This window comes from Dasypus novemcinctus, chromosome 5, assembly GCF_030445035.2.
Source record: "Dasypus novemcinctus isolate mDasNov1 chromosome 5, mDasNov1.1.hap2, whole genome shotgun sequence".
Lineage (NCBI taxonomy): Eukaryota > Metazoa > Chordata > Mammalia > Cingulata > Dasypodidae > Dasypus > Dasypus novemcinctus.
Window position 1 is genome coordinate 55911009 of NC_080677.1, and position 15317 is coordinate 55926325.

At 39.1% G+C, this 15317-nt stretch overlaps 1 protein-coding gene across 4 annotated transcripts in view; it reads right to left on the reverse strand.

The window, feature by feature from the left end:
- Nucleotides 1-15317, reverse strand: part of DYNC1I1 (dynein cytoplasmic 1 intermediate chain 1) — a 367795-nt gene that overhangs the window by 70649 nt on the left and 281829 nt on the right. For all 4 annotated transcript variants that reach the window (XM_004470734.5, XM_004470736.5, XM_004470735.5 and 1 more), the window contains 2 exons: nucleotides 5410-5556; nucleotides 1137-1250 (listed from right to left, as the gene is read on the reverse strand). In XM_004470734.5, the coding sequence (XP_004470791.1) occupies nucleotides 1137-1250; nucleotides 5410-5556 (261 nt within the window). The remainder of the gene's footprint in view (nucleotides 1-1136; nucleotides 1251-5409; nucleotides 5557-15317) is intronic.

Consider the following 15317-nt stretch of genomic DNA (forward strand, 5'->3'; position numbering starts at 1 on the left):
TTCTAAAAGAAAACAACACATTGCTGAGAATTTTAAGACAAAGTTGTAAAATACCCACACATAACTCCAGACCTATATAATTATTGCCTCTCTTTTTCTCTCCCCCTAAAATTCTAAAAAACTCATTTCAGTCTTAGTATTCTCTACATTTGTTTTCTGTGGAGGCTTAAGGGGAGATTATTTACAGTTTCTACATTTTCTTATGTATTTTGAAACTTCCATTTCTCCTAATACTGTGAGAGACATTATAAGTTCCTTAATGTGGGAAAAGGAAAGAATGTTAAAATTGGGAATTATCTCCTAGATAAATTTTATAATTTTCTTGAAGTATCCTGATATTTTTGTTAAAAACTATAACAATAAACTCTTGCTTGTGTTTCTCAGTTGGAGGTTAGTGAAGTCTTTTTTTTCCTCTACAAAGAAATGAGGAAAAAGTTTATTTCTGTGTAGGTATCTGTCTCTGTTGTGTATGTATACACACATATATTCTGAAAGTTTTATTTAAAGATGCCTTCCCAAAGGTTTCCTCTACTTCTGCTCCTTTGTTTGGTTTCCATTACTATAATCAGCAGTGGTTTGGAAGCTTTGGTATTTATCATTTTCAACTTCTCATTTGTTGCGAATGGAAAGGCAGGAGCCATACTAACAAACATTCTAGAGGGGAAAGCAGGGGGTTTGACACATTCTTCATAGGTACAGTCGGTTGTCTAGGCTACCAGATACAAGCAAGGACTTGGATTTCTGTTTTGCTGGGATATCTTTCCTCCAAGGCAAGTACCATGAGGATTGTTCTGCTGAGCTCCAACCTTGCCTGCATTTGCTTAACAATGCTGGAGGGTAAGTACAATTCATACCACAGGCAACTTCCATAATTATTATGCTTTAAAATGGATTATTTCATTTTCACTTGAAACTGACCTACATATTAACGTATTACAATAATTACACGATTTGTGGTAAAGGAAATGGGTTTTGGCTTCAAGAGGAGACTGCCGAAAGCAGGCCCACTCTTTCAAGTGCATCCACTGGTTTTAGCTCATGGAGGATGTGAGGGTTTGGCTTTTAGGAGCAATGTTCCATTAGGACGGTATCTCTTTTAACTATGATGTCTTATGTGTAGGGGAAAACAAACCCACCTGTGGAGTTGAGAGCATGTCCAGGCTCCAGGAGCACATTTTACCATCAGTAGAGACAGTGATGAGGTTATGAGCATTCTGGGTTCCAACCACATTTACACAGTACACAGGATGCTGCAAAAGATGAACACAGAACAGGGGGAAAGGTCTCCATTTCAGTGCCAACACGTTACCCTAAAACAAGGATTGAAGAGTGACATCATCCAACAACACAAGCCTCTCGGGTCATTGACCACTTTTGATTTGAACCTAATTTCTTTCTAAACACCTTGACAGCAACACATTTTAAGTGGAAGCACTTAGAAAGCTTCACCTTGCTCAATCAGATGCAAAGCAATGGAACTGAAGAAAGCTAGAGCAAGTGAGGATCAATGAGGCTGCAGCAGCACAGGGAGGAGAATTTGAATGACTTGTATGAGCCTCCATTGCCTACTTTGGCTTCTAGGCTCAAAACGAGTGAATGAAAAAGACAGTTTTCAAAAGGCGAGAACTTGTGGAAGGAATAAGTGTTGCTCAGCTTGGAGTTTAATACATAGAGTCACCATGCCAAACATTTGTTAACATTATTTACAGAAAGTGGTTAATATTCATCAGCTTCTTTAATTTGGGGAGAGACATTGGTGGTGGAAATTGGCACAATGTACCTAGTGAGATAAAATTAGTTTCTTTTATGTTATTGCAAAGTCTGTGATAATGATAGGCTTATGTTCCAAATATCATCTGGAGTATTATGGAGGTTTATATATGGCTAGAGTGTTGAGAAAAGTCATTTTTACATCCCAGGAACAGTAAGCAAGATGCTGTAGGCTTTTGTCATAACTCTAGTAGGTTATTTCACTCTGCAGTATCCTAAATGGTATGCTAAAATCATTTGCAGCTGCGCATTAAATACTAAATGGACAGTTAGCATAAGCAGAACCTAGTGGTAATTTGGGTTAGATTTCAGGCAGCTTAGCCATCGGTGGCCAAACCACAACTTACTTGATGCTTCTCTGTGCAAATAGCTGACAGACTAAGTCTTGCCCTTGCTGAGTTACTGTCCACAATACCTAGCCACAACTACAATGAAACAATCTTTAGTATTGGAAAGTTGATATTATATAAAAGATGTCTCCCAAACTGTTATTATCATATAAACTCCTGGTCAGAAGAAACGGTAATAGTCATCTAAGCAGCTACTCCTCTGCCTCTACCAAGAGGTGGTCCAAACTGCTTAAACACCTTTCTGAAAGGGTAGTCAGTTTTAGCACTAATTCATAGGAGTTCTTCTTCTACCAGTGAGGATAATGAAAGTTCAAGGAGATAATTTCAGTTCAGTGCTCACTGGGATCACACAGCTTTTTAATTTTTTTAATTTTTAAAGAAGCTTTAGATTACAGAAATGCTACATTACACAGCTTTTAAGAATATTTACAGGTAGTTGTTTTATATCCCCCTGAGTCTTGTTTTACTAGGACTAACCATAATCAATTCCATCAGCAGTTCTCTGGGTACCTGGTTTTCAGTATCTTCCCCATCATGGTCAGTGTCTTCTGAATATGCCCCTTTTTGTCTAAGTTCCTCTTACAGTGAATTTCTGAGAACAAAGCACAACTATCTACCTATGTTCTGACCAGGAGAATGCAGAAATCAGGGTAGCATTAAATGAGAACTTCTCATGTGATAGAAAGTATGCCTCTAGCAGGCCCCTATTAATGCAACCTGGATTACATTTACTTGTTTTGGCAACTGTATCACCTCTTTCATCCAATACTGATGGAAAGACAACTAAGCCCTGTATCTTTTTCACATCATGCCAAAAGTTGCAAATGAGTCAACCTCAGTGGATCTGCACAGTGGCAAATGGAGCAGAGATCTGCAGCTAAGTGCTAATCCTAATCAGGTTTCTAAATATCTGATTAGTTGTGGAACTGTGGACAATCCCCTTGCCCAAATCTCTGGTGAATGTTCAGTCTGAAGCACTATGCAGCATCCAGCTCAAGGCCCTGAGCCAACACAGCATACAAAGCTCCATATGGAGACCAAATGGAAGACTAGCTGACACAAATCTCACCTACAAATAGCAGGTTTAGAAAAGTAAAGAATGGGAGAGCAGGGTCCAAACCTTGCTGTGAATCCAAAATCCACCTGGTTTTATTTAACAAGAGCCCAACTTGGCTCTTAACTACCACACATCCACATAAATCACCCTAACCCTAATGGATTAGCAGGGAAGGAAGGAAAGTTTAGAACAGGGATTTTTAACAAGGGGTCTGTGAGCTTGAACTGAAATTCAAAAAACATTACTCTTGTGGGGATGTGTTGATGAAGGTGTGATATATTTATTAAATAATACACAGTATAGTGAGGACTTAGTAAGGGGTCTGTGGTTTTCACCTCACTGGCAGAGGGGTCCATGGAACAAAAAAGGCAAGAATCCTTGGTCTAGAAGAATGTACAGAGGCAAATGCCTAGAGGAGGAGTGACTTTAATCAGCACTACCAGCCTTTGATGAGTAATAAAACTCAGCTTAAAAGAAGAGAGAGAAATGTAAAGAGGAATAGCAGCAGACATTTGGGCAAGTGTGGGCATGTGTGTATTCATGTGCACACACACAAACACACACATAGCTCTACTTAATGGAAAGAAAAAAGGCACTGGAACAGTTCATTTTTCCAGTATTGATGCCAGATTGTTTTTATTTATTTTAACGTTAAACTTACTGTGTGGCAGAAGGATTTTGTTTTAATTAGGATTTCCTGTGGTCCCAAATGCATATGTGTGGTGGGTGTGAAAGGAAATTATTTAGTAATCTGTGGTAGGCCTCCTTATCCTTTTTGATCCTGGTACCAATCAGCCAGGCAATAGTGGAAGTTAAAAGACAATCACAACATTAACTGTATGTTTTTAGCTATGTATTAGAAAAACCAGAGGAAAAGAGAAAAATATTTTGTTTTTATTTTCTAGCAGAAATAATGTCACTCATATTGATAATAGTATTACAACTGTGACGATCACATCCTAACTTACTTGAAAAAGAAATGCGAACTCTTTGGGAGGGCTCCTGAATTTGGGTCCTCCCCAGAAGCTCATTTCTAAATGTCTTAACATTTGGATTTGTACATTTTTGAAATTTCAGAAGGTATGCTCACAAATATACCAGATATCCTCATAGAGCCAAGAAGTGGTCTTGTACTCCTTGAGTAAACACCTGGATCAAGCCTGTCTTCTCCTGGGGCACAATTTTCTGTTATTAGTTGGGAGACATGGGGTAGGCAAGAGCAATTTTACCAACATTCCCAGGAACTAGTTTCACTTGCATGTGTCTCCGGCCCAAGTCAGTCAGAATTAGGGCTGACTTGTTATGTTTCATTTCCCATTGTCAGTCTCACATGGGTGGAAGAATCTCCCTCAGCATGGTCTTTGCTAGAGCAGCCAGCAGTACTTTTTCAAGCTGGAATGGTTTGAGGCTAGCAGATGAAATGAATGAAGCAACCACATTAAGGAAATGGAAAATAATGGTAGAGCCGTATCCCTGGGCATTATATGGGCATTACAGAGAAAGAACATCAGTTACCCTGAATGTCACCACAGCGAGGATTGATGGAGACATGCCTGTCTTCTCACTCCCTCTAACAATTGCTATACACACCTGTCATATTCTTGCAGGAAAATGACAGTGTAGTTGTCTTATGAACACTATACCACACCTCTTCTACTAAATTATGGGTAATGGTTTTGAGATGTTGACTTTTAACCCCAGGGATTATATTGTCACTCTAGACTTTACATGGAGACTTGTATTATGCATTCCAGACTTAAAAGTCATAGTACGCCCTCAAATCACAAATGGAAAAGGCCTGTTGGTGAAAGACCCATAATCCACCTGTAGACAAGAATGACTTACTCTTCCTGGTCTATTTGAAAATAAGTATTTCTAGTTTTTTATGTAAATGTGAAAGGTTTCTTTAGGAAAAAAATTCCACAGATGTCTTTTCCAAAGTTTCTCTCTGTATCTTCTTTCTGTTTTAATCCTTCCCCACTAGTGATTTTTGAGTCATCCAAAAAAGATCCTTTCTATGCACTGGAAACTTGGAGATAATTAAAGATTTTGCTAAGCCCAGGACTTCCTTCACCTACTTTTCACTTGCCTTTATTTTCGTCAGGATACTATCACAATAAATTAGATGCTTCTAACCTGGAGTTACTGGCAACATCCTTATTTTTCTAAGTTGTGCTATTTCCTCTTTCAGGCCTTGACCGGCTAGCAGGGACGTGACAAAGTTTCACTTACCGTGTGTGCAGCAGCTGACAAGGGTGTTCGCTGCACAGGTGTCCTTCTGTGACTGCGATTATCCCACAGGACAATCTGGCCCGAGTATGTCCCACCAACTACTAAGTTGGGATGGAAACGGGCAAAGCAGACAGACATCACAGAGGACTGTAAGGGAAAAGAGGAGAGAGATGTTAGAAACTTCAGAGCACTGCCAAAGAGCTGGAGAGTGCTTGTTTCTTCCTGAAGAGAAAATAGTTGATCACATCCATGTAACACAGCCTGATCATCATGAATCAACTAAAAGCTGGAACTGTTATGTGCATAGTGAGTAGGGAACTTTGAATATAGATACAGGACTTGCCCTTGAGAGGCTGGCCAAAGGTTACCCCTTGAAAGTTGAAATTTGAAGTCCAGGCCATGTCATCAAATAGGTGTAAAACCTATGTTATGTTACAGCATTGTATTGTGGTCTGCAGAGCTTGGTTTCTTGGAATTTCCTATTCATCAGTAAAATTACAACAAAACTAATATTAATTCTCCATTGAAGTCTTCACAAAGCAATTCTTTAGTTTGAGGGCATGGCTGCATCAAGTTATACTGTATAGTGTTGGCAAAGGCATAGTAACCTAAGCTTTGAGGACTTTGAAATGGGGAAATGGGGTGCCTTTTTTTTTTTTTTTTTTTTGCATGTACAGCTAATGAGGACTTCTAGGAAGTTAACTGCCTTCAGACTGATCCAACTAGTTCCTTTCCAAATTCTCTCGCCTCCTGTGCTCCCACAGGCATTCTTCCTGAACTTTACCCTGCTCACTTCAGACAATTCTTACTGTTATTCTTTGTCTATTTTAACATCCAGAAATGGATTTCAGTCCAACTTTGCCATGGTCTGTCATAGCATCACAGAAGTGGTTTCTGAAATTCCAGAAAAGACTACTGGGTACTACACTGTATAGAAAATTACTTAGCTGAGATAGAATCATGATGCTTTTAAAATCAGACAAGTCAGCTGCTCCACATCTGCTAGGAAGTATATTTAATCAGGCAGTACTTCCCATATTTACATTTATAAGCTGAAGTAATTGTTTTTCATAAATGCATTTCATGTCTTTGATGAAATTCAGCAAACAATCATAGAATCCTTACTCTATGTAAAAAAGGCACTGTTCCAAGCACGGTGGGAATACAAAGGTAGTCATTGCCCTCAACAAACTTGTACCCCTGATAAAGGGAATTAAAAACATGTATAAATAAGAACAGAGTTGCTGGCAGCCCATACTGTGCTTTTGTGTGAAACAGAAAAAGATGCCCCTTTGCATAGATAAAGTCAAGTGAGCAGGCCTTGGCAAGTGGAGAGTAAGCTGGATTTTTGTCCCCAATTGTCCCTTGAGCTTGGCATCGTTGTGCAGGGTACAACTTACACATGTAAGTGGTAGCCCTGAATGTGATACATGCCTTGTTTAATCAAAGGCACATGTGTGCACGTGTGTGTGCACATGTGTATGTGTAGCATTGGTTTTAGATGGGGGGGTGGAGAGGAGGGTGGTAAGGGTGGGAAGGTTAGAAAGACCACCATGGAGATTATTTTACATCTTGCGTATGTGGAACAGTGAGCAATTGGAGAGGAGACGACATAGGCATTCCTGAGAATTGAGATAGTAGGAATAAAGGCCTGGAAGCAACAAAGCAGAGCTGGTGAACAGCACAGAGTCCAGGTTACTGGAAAGGAGCCTGCTTGGGGGAGGGAAGCAGTAGGGAATGTAGCTGAAGATGGAGCTTTGACCAGACAGGAGAAGGCCTTGCATGGCACTGCTAAGGGTTTGGAATATTTTTTCCTGGGCAATGGTGAGAAATCATAGCTTTCTGGGGGAAAAAAACAGGAGAATTAAAGGTTGTAACTGATAAATCAGCAAAATAAAGAAGTGATTGAAAAAAATTGTGGCCTCTTTCTGACTCTTTCTGGTAAGCTAAACTCCCATTACTAAAAATTCAGATCTACTATTAGTCTAAGGCTTCCTTGTCAGAAACAGTCACAGATATTCTGAGGTAGAATAAAGAATGCAGACTGTTTTTGTCAATGTCATATTTTCCTAGTTTGAATGATTTTCAGTTCCAATTTCTTGATCATGATTCGATGGAGAACATGCCTCATGCCCCAATCTGGTTCTCATAAAATTCAAGAATAACTCGGAATAATGATACTGATTTAAAAAAAGAAAAAGAAAATCATGCTGGTCAGCTTCTTGTTTTACACATCCCACAGAAATGATTCTTAGTTTTCAATTGATGAAATTCTTATGTTATTTAAGCTATGATGGAAACATTTTTTAAAGCTTCAGAAAGACTTAAAATTAACCAGGTGGTATCAACAATTAAATTTACCACAGTATATATCAATATGGATAGAAGAATGTCATTTATTTTGAAAAATCTAGAATTCAATCACCTGATTCCTTCTGTGTTTCAGTTAAATCCCAGCAAATATCCCCCAAAATTTGCAGTTTGTTGAGAGACTAGAGAAAAACAAACGCGGGAGGTATTTCTACATACTGAAGCACCCAGTTGGCAGTCCACTAGACTCCAACCCTACACAGTGAGAACTTTATCCAATACCTGTTCATTTGTTCACTCTTTATTCATTCATTTATCAAACATTTAGCACCAACTAAGTACAAACTTAACCATTTCAAAAAATTCAAATGTCACTAAAGGCCCTCATCTCAAATTCAGAATTCTACTTAAATTGGATTAAAAGTGAAATTAATACTAAAGTATGTAACAAACCTTGGAGCACCAGAGTTCTGATCCCAAAGTCCACTTGCTGCTAATTAGTATTTACATTATTTTCATGAAAAAAAAAAAAAGTAGACATTCTTATTCTCATTTTATTTTTGGAAGATTAGAAACAGAGGAGTAGTTAAGTGATTCATCAGTTTCACTTATTTTTTTAAGTTCAACACATTAACTATAATATATAAAGATATAATATAAATACACCTATATACATATACACATATATATGTATAAATATGTTAAGGTTCACAATAAATCTCCATGGTGTGCCAGACTCATATGGAAACACTAAGGCAGTATGATCTCAATTATCTAGATGTAAAGTTTAGAATTCATTGATTTCTCAAGATGTTTTTAAATATCCTGATGTTTGACATGATGGTGGCAAACATTTGGATCATTGATGGAATTTTAAAATTTTCATCCAAATATTTAGGTTTCTGTGGACACATGGCAACAAGTTCCCCAACTACAGTGCCGACAATGAAAGCTCCTTCCAATGTGGAAAATCTGTATCATCCCTCCCAGGAGTGGAGGGTCTCTGGAAAGTCCTGCAAAATCTGATGTTCATACAGCCACTGATCTGGTGGAATTTACTGTCAGTAAAAAGAGCAAAAGGTATATTATCCTGTCAGTTATATCTATTTGGAAGAAAGTAAAAAGCATTTCAGAAAAATTGGTTAACACTACTAAAATTTTTTTTGTTGTCCTTAATTTTTTATAAAAAGATTTATTTATTTCCCCTTTCCCCTCCTCCCACCCTGCTATTCTTGCTGTTTGTGTCCATTCATTGTGTGATCTTCTGTATCTATTTCTCTTTTTGTCTTCTCTTCTCATCTTTCTCCTCTCGGATCACCAGGATTCAATCCTGGGGACCTCTAATGGGGAGAAAGGCTCCCTGTCAATTGTGCCACCTCAGTTCCTGGTCTCTGCTGTGCTTGACTCTCCCCTTTGTCCCTCTTTTTGTTGCGTCATCATCTTGTTGCCTGACTCACTTGCATGGGCACTAGCTCATCGAGTGGGCACTTGGCTTGCTGCGTGGGTTCTGGCTCACCATGCAGGCACTGGCTCACCATGCAGGCACTTGCTTACCACTTGCGCGGGCACTGGCTCACCACGTGGGCATTCTTTCTCTTCTTGTTTTTCACCAGGAGACCCCAGGGATCGAACCTAAGTCCTCTCATATGGTACGTGGAGGCCCTATCACCTGAGCCACATCCGCTTCCCTTGTCCTTAATTTTAACAGGATACTTTCTAAAGACAAATTCTCAAAAAACATTATTATTAGCATTCACATTCTTTCTGAAAATTTTACCACTGTCCTAGGCATTTAAAAAAATTTTTAATTCAATTTTCAGGCTTATAATAAAGCATTATTAAAATACATGACTAGTAGAATTTAGAAAAACAAAATCAACTGGACACAAGAAATTTACTCCTTTTAGGAGTTCCCTACTTTGTTTGGAGTTTTAAAAGTTTTTAATCTATATTTTAGTCTTTAAAATATAGAGTCTCAGAATTATTTTTAAAACTAATACATGGCCTTTAAAAATCTAAATCAAGTAGTTTACATGAGCGGAGAAATAATTGTAAAGTTGATGAGAATTTATGGATAATGTTAACAGTCTAATCAATGTATGCTTTAATGACACTGTTTTTGAACTCAGTTTTTACAAGCCTAGTTATTTCATTGATGTGACCATGTACAAGGTCAAATCAGGGACATAGAAATATGATAAGCTTGTATGTTAAAAGCTTGATGTAAAACTGGTGAGACTGACTGACTATATTCTAACACAAGTAACCTAGAGACCTTGTTACATGAGGGACCACTCATTCCAACAGGGCAAACATCATCTTTTGATTATTTGTATAATATAGTACTCCCAAATCAGAACAAGCAAGGTTTTGAGACTACATTTTGAGGACCAGGCTATTGACAATTCCAGGTGTTCTCACTTGCCACCATTAGCACAGAGGCTTTTGAGGAAATGGTGTGTTTTTTAACAGTGAGTAGACTGCCTGGTTATTGGCTGTGCCTGCAAAGGCAGCCCTTCACTTTACCCATATTGTCACACGTTTGTCCACTTGCACATGAGCTGACCTGCCAAACACAGTTCCACACCCTCATCATCGATTTCAAGAGAATTCAATTTATTTTACCACATTCATTGAGGGAATTCCACAGAAAGAGAGGGGTGGAGGCTCCACTGCCAAAGTCTCCCCTCACTCACTGCACACCGCTGCATTCAATTTGAGTCGGCCAAAAGCCCTCTTTAAGTGGCCGTGGGGGCTGTTTTCTATTTCGTAGTTAATCCAGGCCAGTTTAGGGATGGTACTTGCCTCTAACCACAGACCCACACACCCAGGGCAGACAGCCTTTGGTCATTGCTGGCTGCGACGCTGGCCCCCCGTGCTCGCATTTGCTATGATTGCCATGTCCTCTTGCATTTCGCACCCCGCCTACTCCCCAGCCATCATGCCTGGGTGGGAGGAATCGGGGTCCTGCATTCAAAAGCATCCTCTATTTCAAGTACTACTTCTTTGGGGAAGAAGTCGGTCCCCAGAGAGGGAATGGTCATATTGTTGCCATATGCTGTTTAACCGTGTTTGACATTTTATTTGTCTAAAAGCAAATGCCTAACTGCTGGAGGACTATGAGGCAGACAGATCAGATGCTTCTGGCTGCTAGTGAGCTAGTATATATATCTGCAAGTGCCGAAGGAACCCACAAAGATATTTCTTTTGTTAATGGAATCACATGTAATCGGAGAACACTTCTGTCAAAAATTCCTCTTACAAGCAGTCATGTAGCACCAGGCATCTGACAATGAGGAAGGTGTGAAGGTGGTAAAGCCAAAACACGAGCCAGGAGTTGAGCACTTAACTTTGAGATGAAGGGAAAGGTGTCTTTTGCCTCCAAAACCCTCTGCCCTTTGTCTAAGTCTCTATCCCAGGGTGCACATGCTATTCTCCTAAGCTCCAGGAGGAACGGCTATCTAGCAAAAGTTATCAGCCCCTTAGAGTGGAGGTGCTGGAGGAGCAGAGCTTGAGTTAGCTTATTTGCTACTTTTTGACTTGGTTTGTATTTGTTTTTAAGGCAGTTGACTGTAAAATTTGATTTTCAAAAGATTATAATTGAGACCCATTATGACCGCAGTCTTGCGCTGTATTCCAAGACTACAAAAGTTAGTGTGCAAACGGCAATGTGATACTACATCTCACCCCTAGGATGGCTCTAAAAACAAACAAAGCAACAAACAAACAGAAACAGAGAATAACACATATTGGCAAGGATGTGGAGAAAGTGGAAACCTCACACATTGCTGGTAGGAATGTAAAATGATGCAACTACTCTGGAAAACAGTCCGGTAGTTTTTCAAAAAGTTAAACAGAGATACCACATGACGCAGCAATTCCACTCCTAGATATATACCCAAGTGGTTGAAAGCATATGTCCACACAGAATCTTGTACACAAATGTCCACAGCAGCATTATTCATATAGCCAAAATGTGGAAACAACCCAAACATCCATCAGCTGATGAATAAACAAAATGTAGCATATCCATGCAATGGAATATTTTTCAGCTATTAAATTGTGTGGAATACTGATATATGGTCAAATGGATGAACTCTGAAAACATTTTATAAGTGAAAGAAGCTAGACACATATTGCATAATTCCATTTATATGAGGTATCCAGAGTAGAGACAAATAGAGACTGAAAGAGGAGTAGTGGTTTCCAGGGGATGGGGGGAGGCAAGTATGGAGCATAGCTGCTAATGGCATGGGTTTTCATTTTTTGGGTGATAAAAATGTTCTGGAAATAGACAGTGGTGATGGATGCACAACTTTGTGAATATACTAAAAACCATCAAATTGTATACTTTAAAAAGGTAGATTTTAATGGGATATGAAAATTTCAATTAAAAAAATTAGTGTGCAAACACAGTCCTGACATCATGGAATTTACCAATCTTATTTCTTATCTTCAAGACAACTGTCTGGACTGTTTTTGTTTTTTTTTAATCATTCATTCTTCAAACAACTATCAGTTCCTCTTTCCTCACCCTAAGCATCATCTTCAGTTTCTACTCTGGGAGAGGCACTGAGGAGGATCAACAATCGGAGACCAAGAGCTGACCCTCTGCTCTGATACCTAGAAGCTATGTGAATGAATTCTCTGAGCATGATATCTACAGAACAGGGCACGTTTTTGCCTCTTGACCTTGGGCTACAGGAAGATCTGAATTAGTTAATATAGTTGAAAGACTATGCTAAACAATATGCCCCAAACAGAATTAGGAATGACAACTTCCTGCGTTGAAGAAACATTTCCAGAAGCAACAAAGGTCCAAGGGACTCCTCGTTTTGCTCAAGAAATCTTTCCCACCCTGACGATCTTGGCTGGGAAAGTCTGTCTCCTACAAAGGTTACTACAGAATTTGTTGTGTGGTTTTTAACTCTTTGAGTGCCTTATTCTTGACAACCCTCCCCTCCTGTTTGGGACCTTGATTCTCTCTCTTTTTTCACAGATCCTCACCCCATGTTTTAGCTCCTGTTGTTGATGGCTATTCCAAACTCTGACATTTACTGACTTTGCACAAGAGGAGAAAGAAGAAATAGTTTAACATTAGTACCAGAGAATGACTGCAGAGAGAACCTAAATTAGATTCATGGCACATTATTATTCTACATATATGCATTTAATGTAACCATTACCAATTTAGAGTGATTTAGGCTGCACATTTGCATACCTCTAAATTAGCTGGTTGTCCTTCATTGCAAGTAGTTTAGAATATGACAAAATTCTAGGGCAACAGAGTGATTTGGACCCTATCAGGAATTTTACCATTCTGAAATCTGATTTCTTTGAATCAAAGCTATTCATCTGTGAAGTGATTTTCAATCTGATTATTACCTATTCACCATTTATACTGCTTGGATACTTCAGGCTATTTTGTAACTCAGTTTCTCCAAATATGCCTGAACCTTAGGATCACCTGGGGAGTTTTAAAAAATTCCCTGATGCTCAGGCCATATTCCATACCAATTAAATCAGAATCTCTGGGAATGGTACCCAAGCAAGAGTATTTTTTAAAAATTCCCAGGAAATTCCTATGTGCAGTCAAGTGTGAAAAATACTGTTTTAAATCAAGGGTTCTTAAACCTACACGAACATAGGAAGCACTTGGAGAGCTTGTTAAAAACACAGATTTCTGGGTCCCAGTCTGGACCTACTGAGTCAGAATTTCCAGGGATGAGGCCTGGTGATCTCTGTATTTAACAAGTACCCAGGCATTTCACATCAGTAGGAAATTGGGAAAACCCATTTTGAAAAGAGTTAATCAGTAGATGATGGCCCACCTTCACTGTGGGATGAGTTTCTGTCTTTTGTATTATTGTAGCCCATTCTGGAATTTTTCTCATATGGAGTCAGGGCCCATTTTCACAATGTGTCCATCTGAGAAACATGATACAATAAATGCTATTCTGCTAGAATACCATTGCTTAATTTTCTTCAATTTTATTGGCTAGATTTAAAAATTCTCCTTGTTCCCCATCCCCTCCTGCCTCTCAAATGATTACACTCTTAGAAAATGATAAATGAAAATGATTGAGAAGCTTTTCCATGTCTCTTTCCATGAGGACATGGAACACTGGAAGTTTTCTTGTTTACTATTAGGAGGGCTAACAAACATTATCACTGTGACTATCGCACCAAGTTATTTGGTTATTCAGTGCATTCTAAAATGTTCAAGCACCTAGTCATGTCAGACTTATTAAATGCTATATCGGACTTATTAAATGGGTAATTTTGCCTCCACTTTTTTCAGATTAGGAAACCTCATGCTCAGAGAAGTAAAGCCACTGGCTTAAGATCAAATGAATAGTAAGTAAAAAAGTTCAGATTTGAACTAGGGCCTGACTGACTTCGGAGCCATTATGCCATGAAACCTTGCATCAATTGAATGCAGATGCGTTTTTTTTTTTTTTCTTTGAGATACATAATACCCCCCTCCTCAGCACCACACTTCTACTTGTTCATGGTAGGCTGTGGGACTGGTAGTCACAGACTGAACCTCCTGCCTTCCCCATGGAACTGCTATAGTGGTTATGACAGTGAATCTCCAGCCCCTTTCCAGTTGGCTTTTTGCTGCTGGTATAGAGATCATTCATATCACTCAGTTCTTAGCCTACCAGCTATGGCAGGTGACAATGGAGCTAATAAGTACCAATTGTGGTGATACTTACCATGAGGTGGGTACTTCCTGCTGAGAACTGATTGAGACCAATTAGTCATTTCATGGGAACCTGCTGAACAGCTAGCAGCTGGGAAATGATTTGGATCACTCCTGACTAGCGCTGCATTTATTCTCACTGCTTTGGGAGAAAATGCTTTGCTTCCTTTTTGTCACTATGTAGCCCAACCAAAAATGCTATTTCTGTCCAACAAGTTCTTCTCAAATGAATTTTCACAAAATAATTACTGTGAAAGGGGAATAGTGGCTCTATGTGATTTAACATACAAGAGAGACTTCCTACTTAGAGACAGATGCAGGACTGTGTTGTTGGAGGAATGTTCTCCTGAACTCAAGAAATATGCTAGGATATGGATACATTTTTTATAAGAGATTCATTGGGAGACAGAATTATCTTGGGCACAATGGTCACATTTTAGAAATCAAAAGAAAAGATAGTCTGTCTTAGGAAAAAGTTAAAAAAACAAATACCAGTGAAAATTTTGAGGTGCACTCCATCCTCACCACAAATGGAAAGTCTCTGTAGAGCCTTAAACCAAGATTCAAGGTGAACATGGGTCCTTTATACAAAGAAATATATATTTTTTAAAATTTATTTATTTATTATATTGACTTTGTAATAATATTACATTAAAAATATATATGTGAGGTCCCATTCAACCCCACCCCCCCAACCCACCTCTCCCCCCCCCCAGCAACACTCATTCCCATCATCATGACACATCCATTGGATCTGGTAAGTACATCTTTGGGCACCTCTGCACCTCATAGTCAATGGTCCACATCATGGCCCATACTCTCCTCCATTCCATCCAGTGGGCCCTGTGAGGATTTACAATGTCCGGTGATTGCCTCTGAAGCACCATCCAGG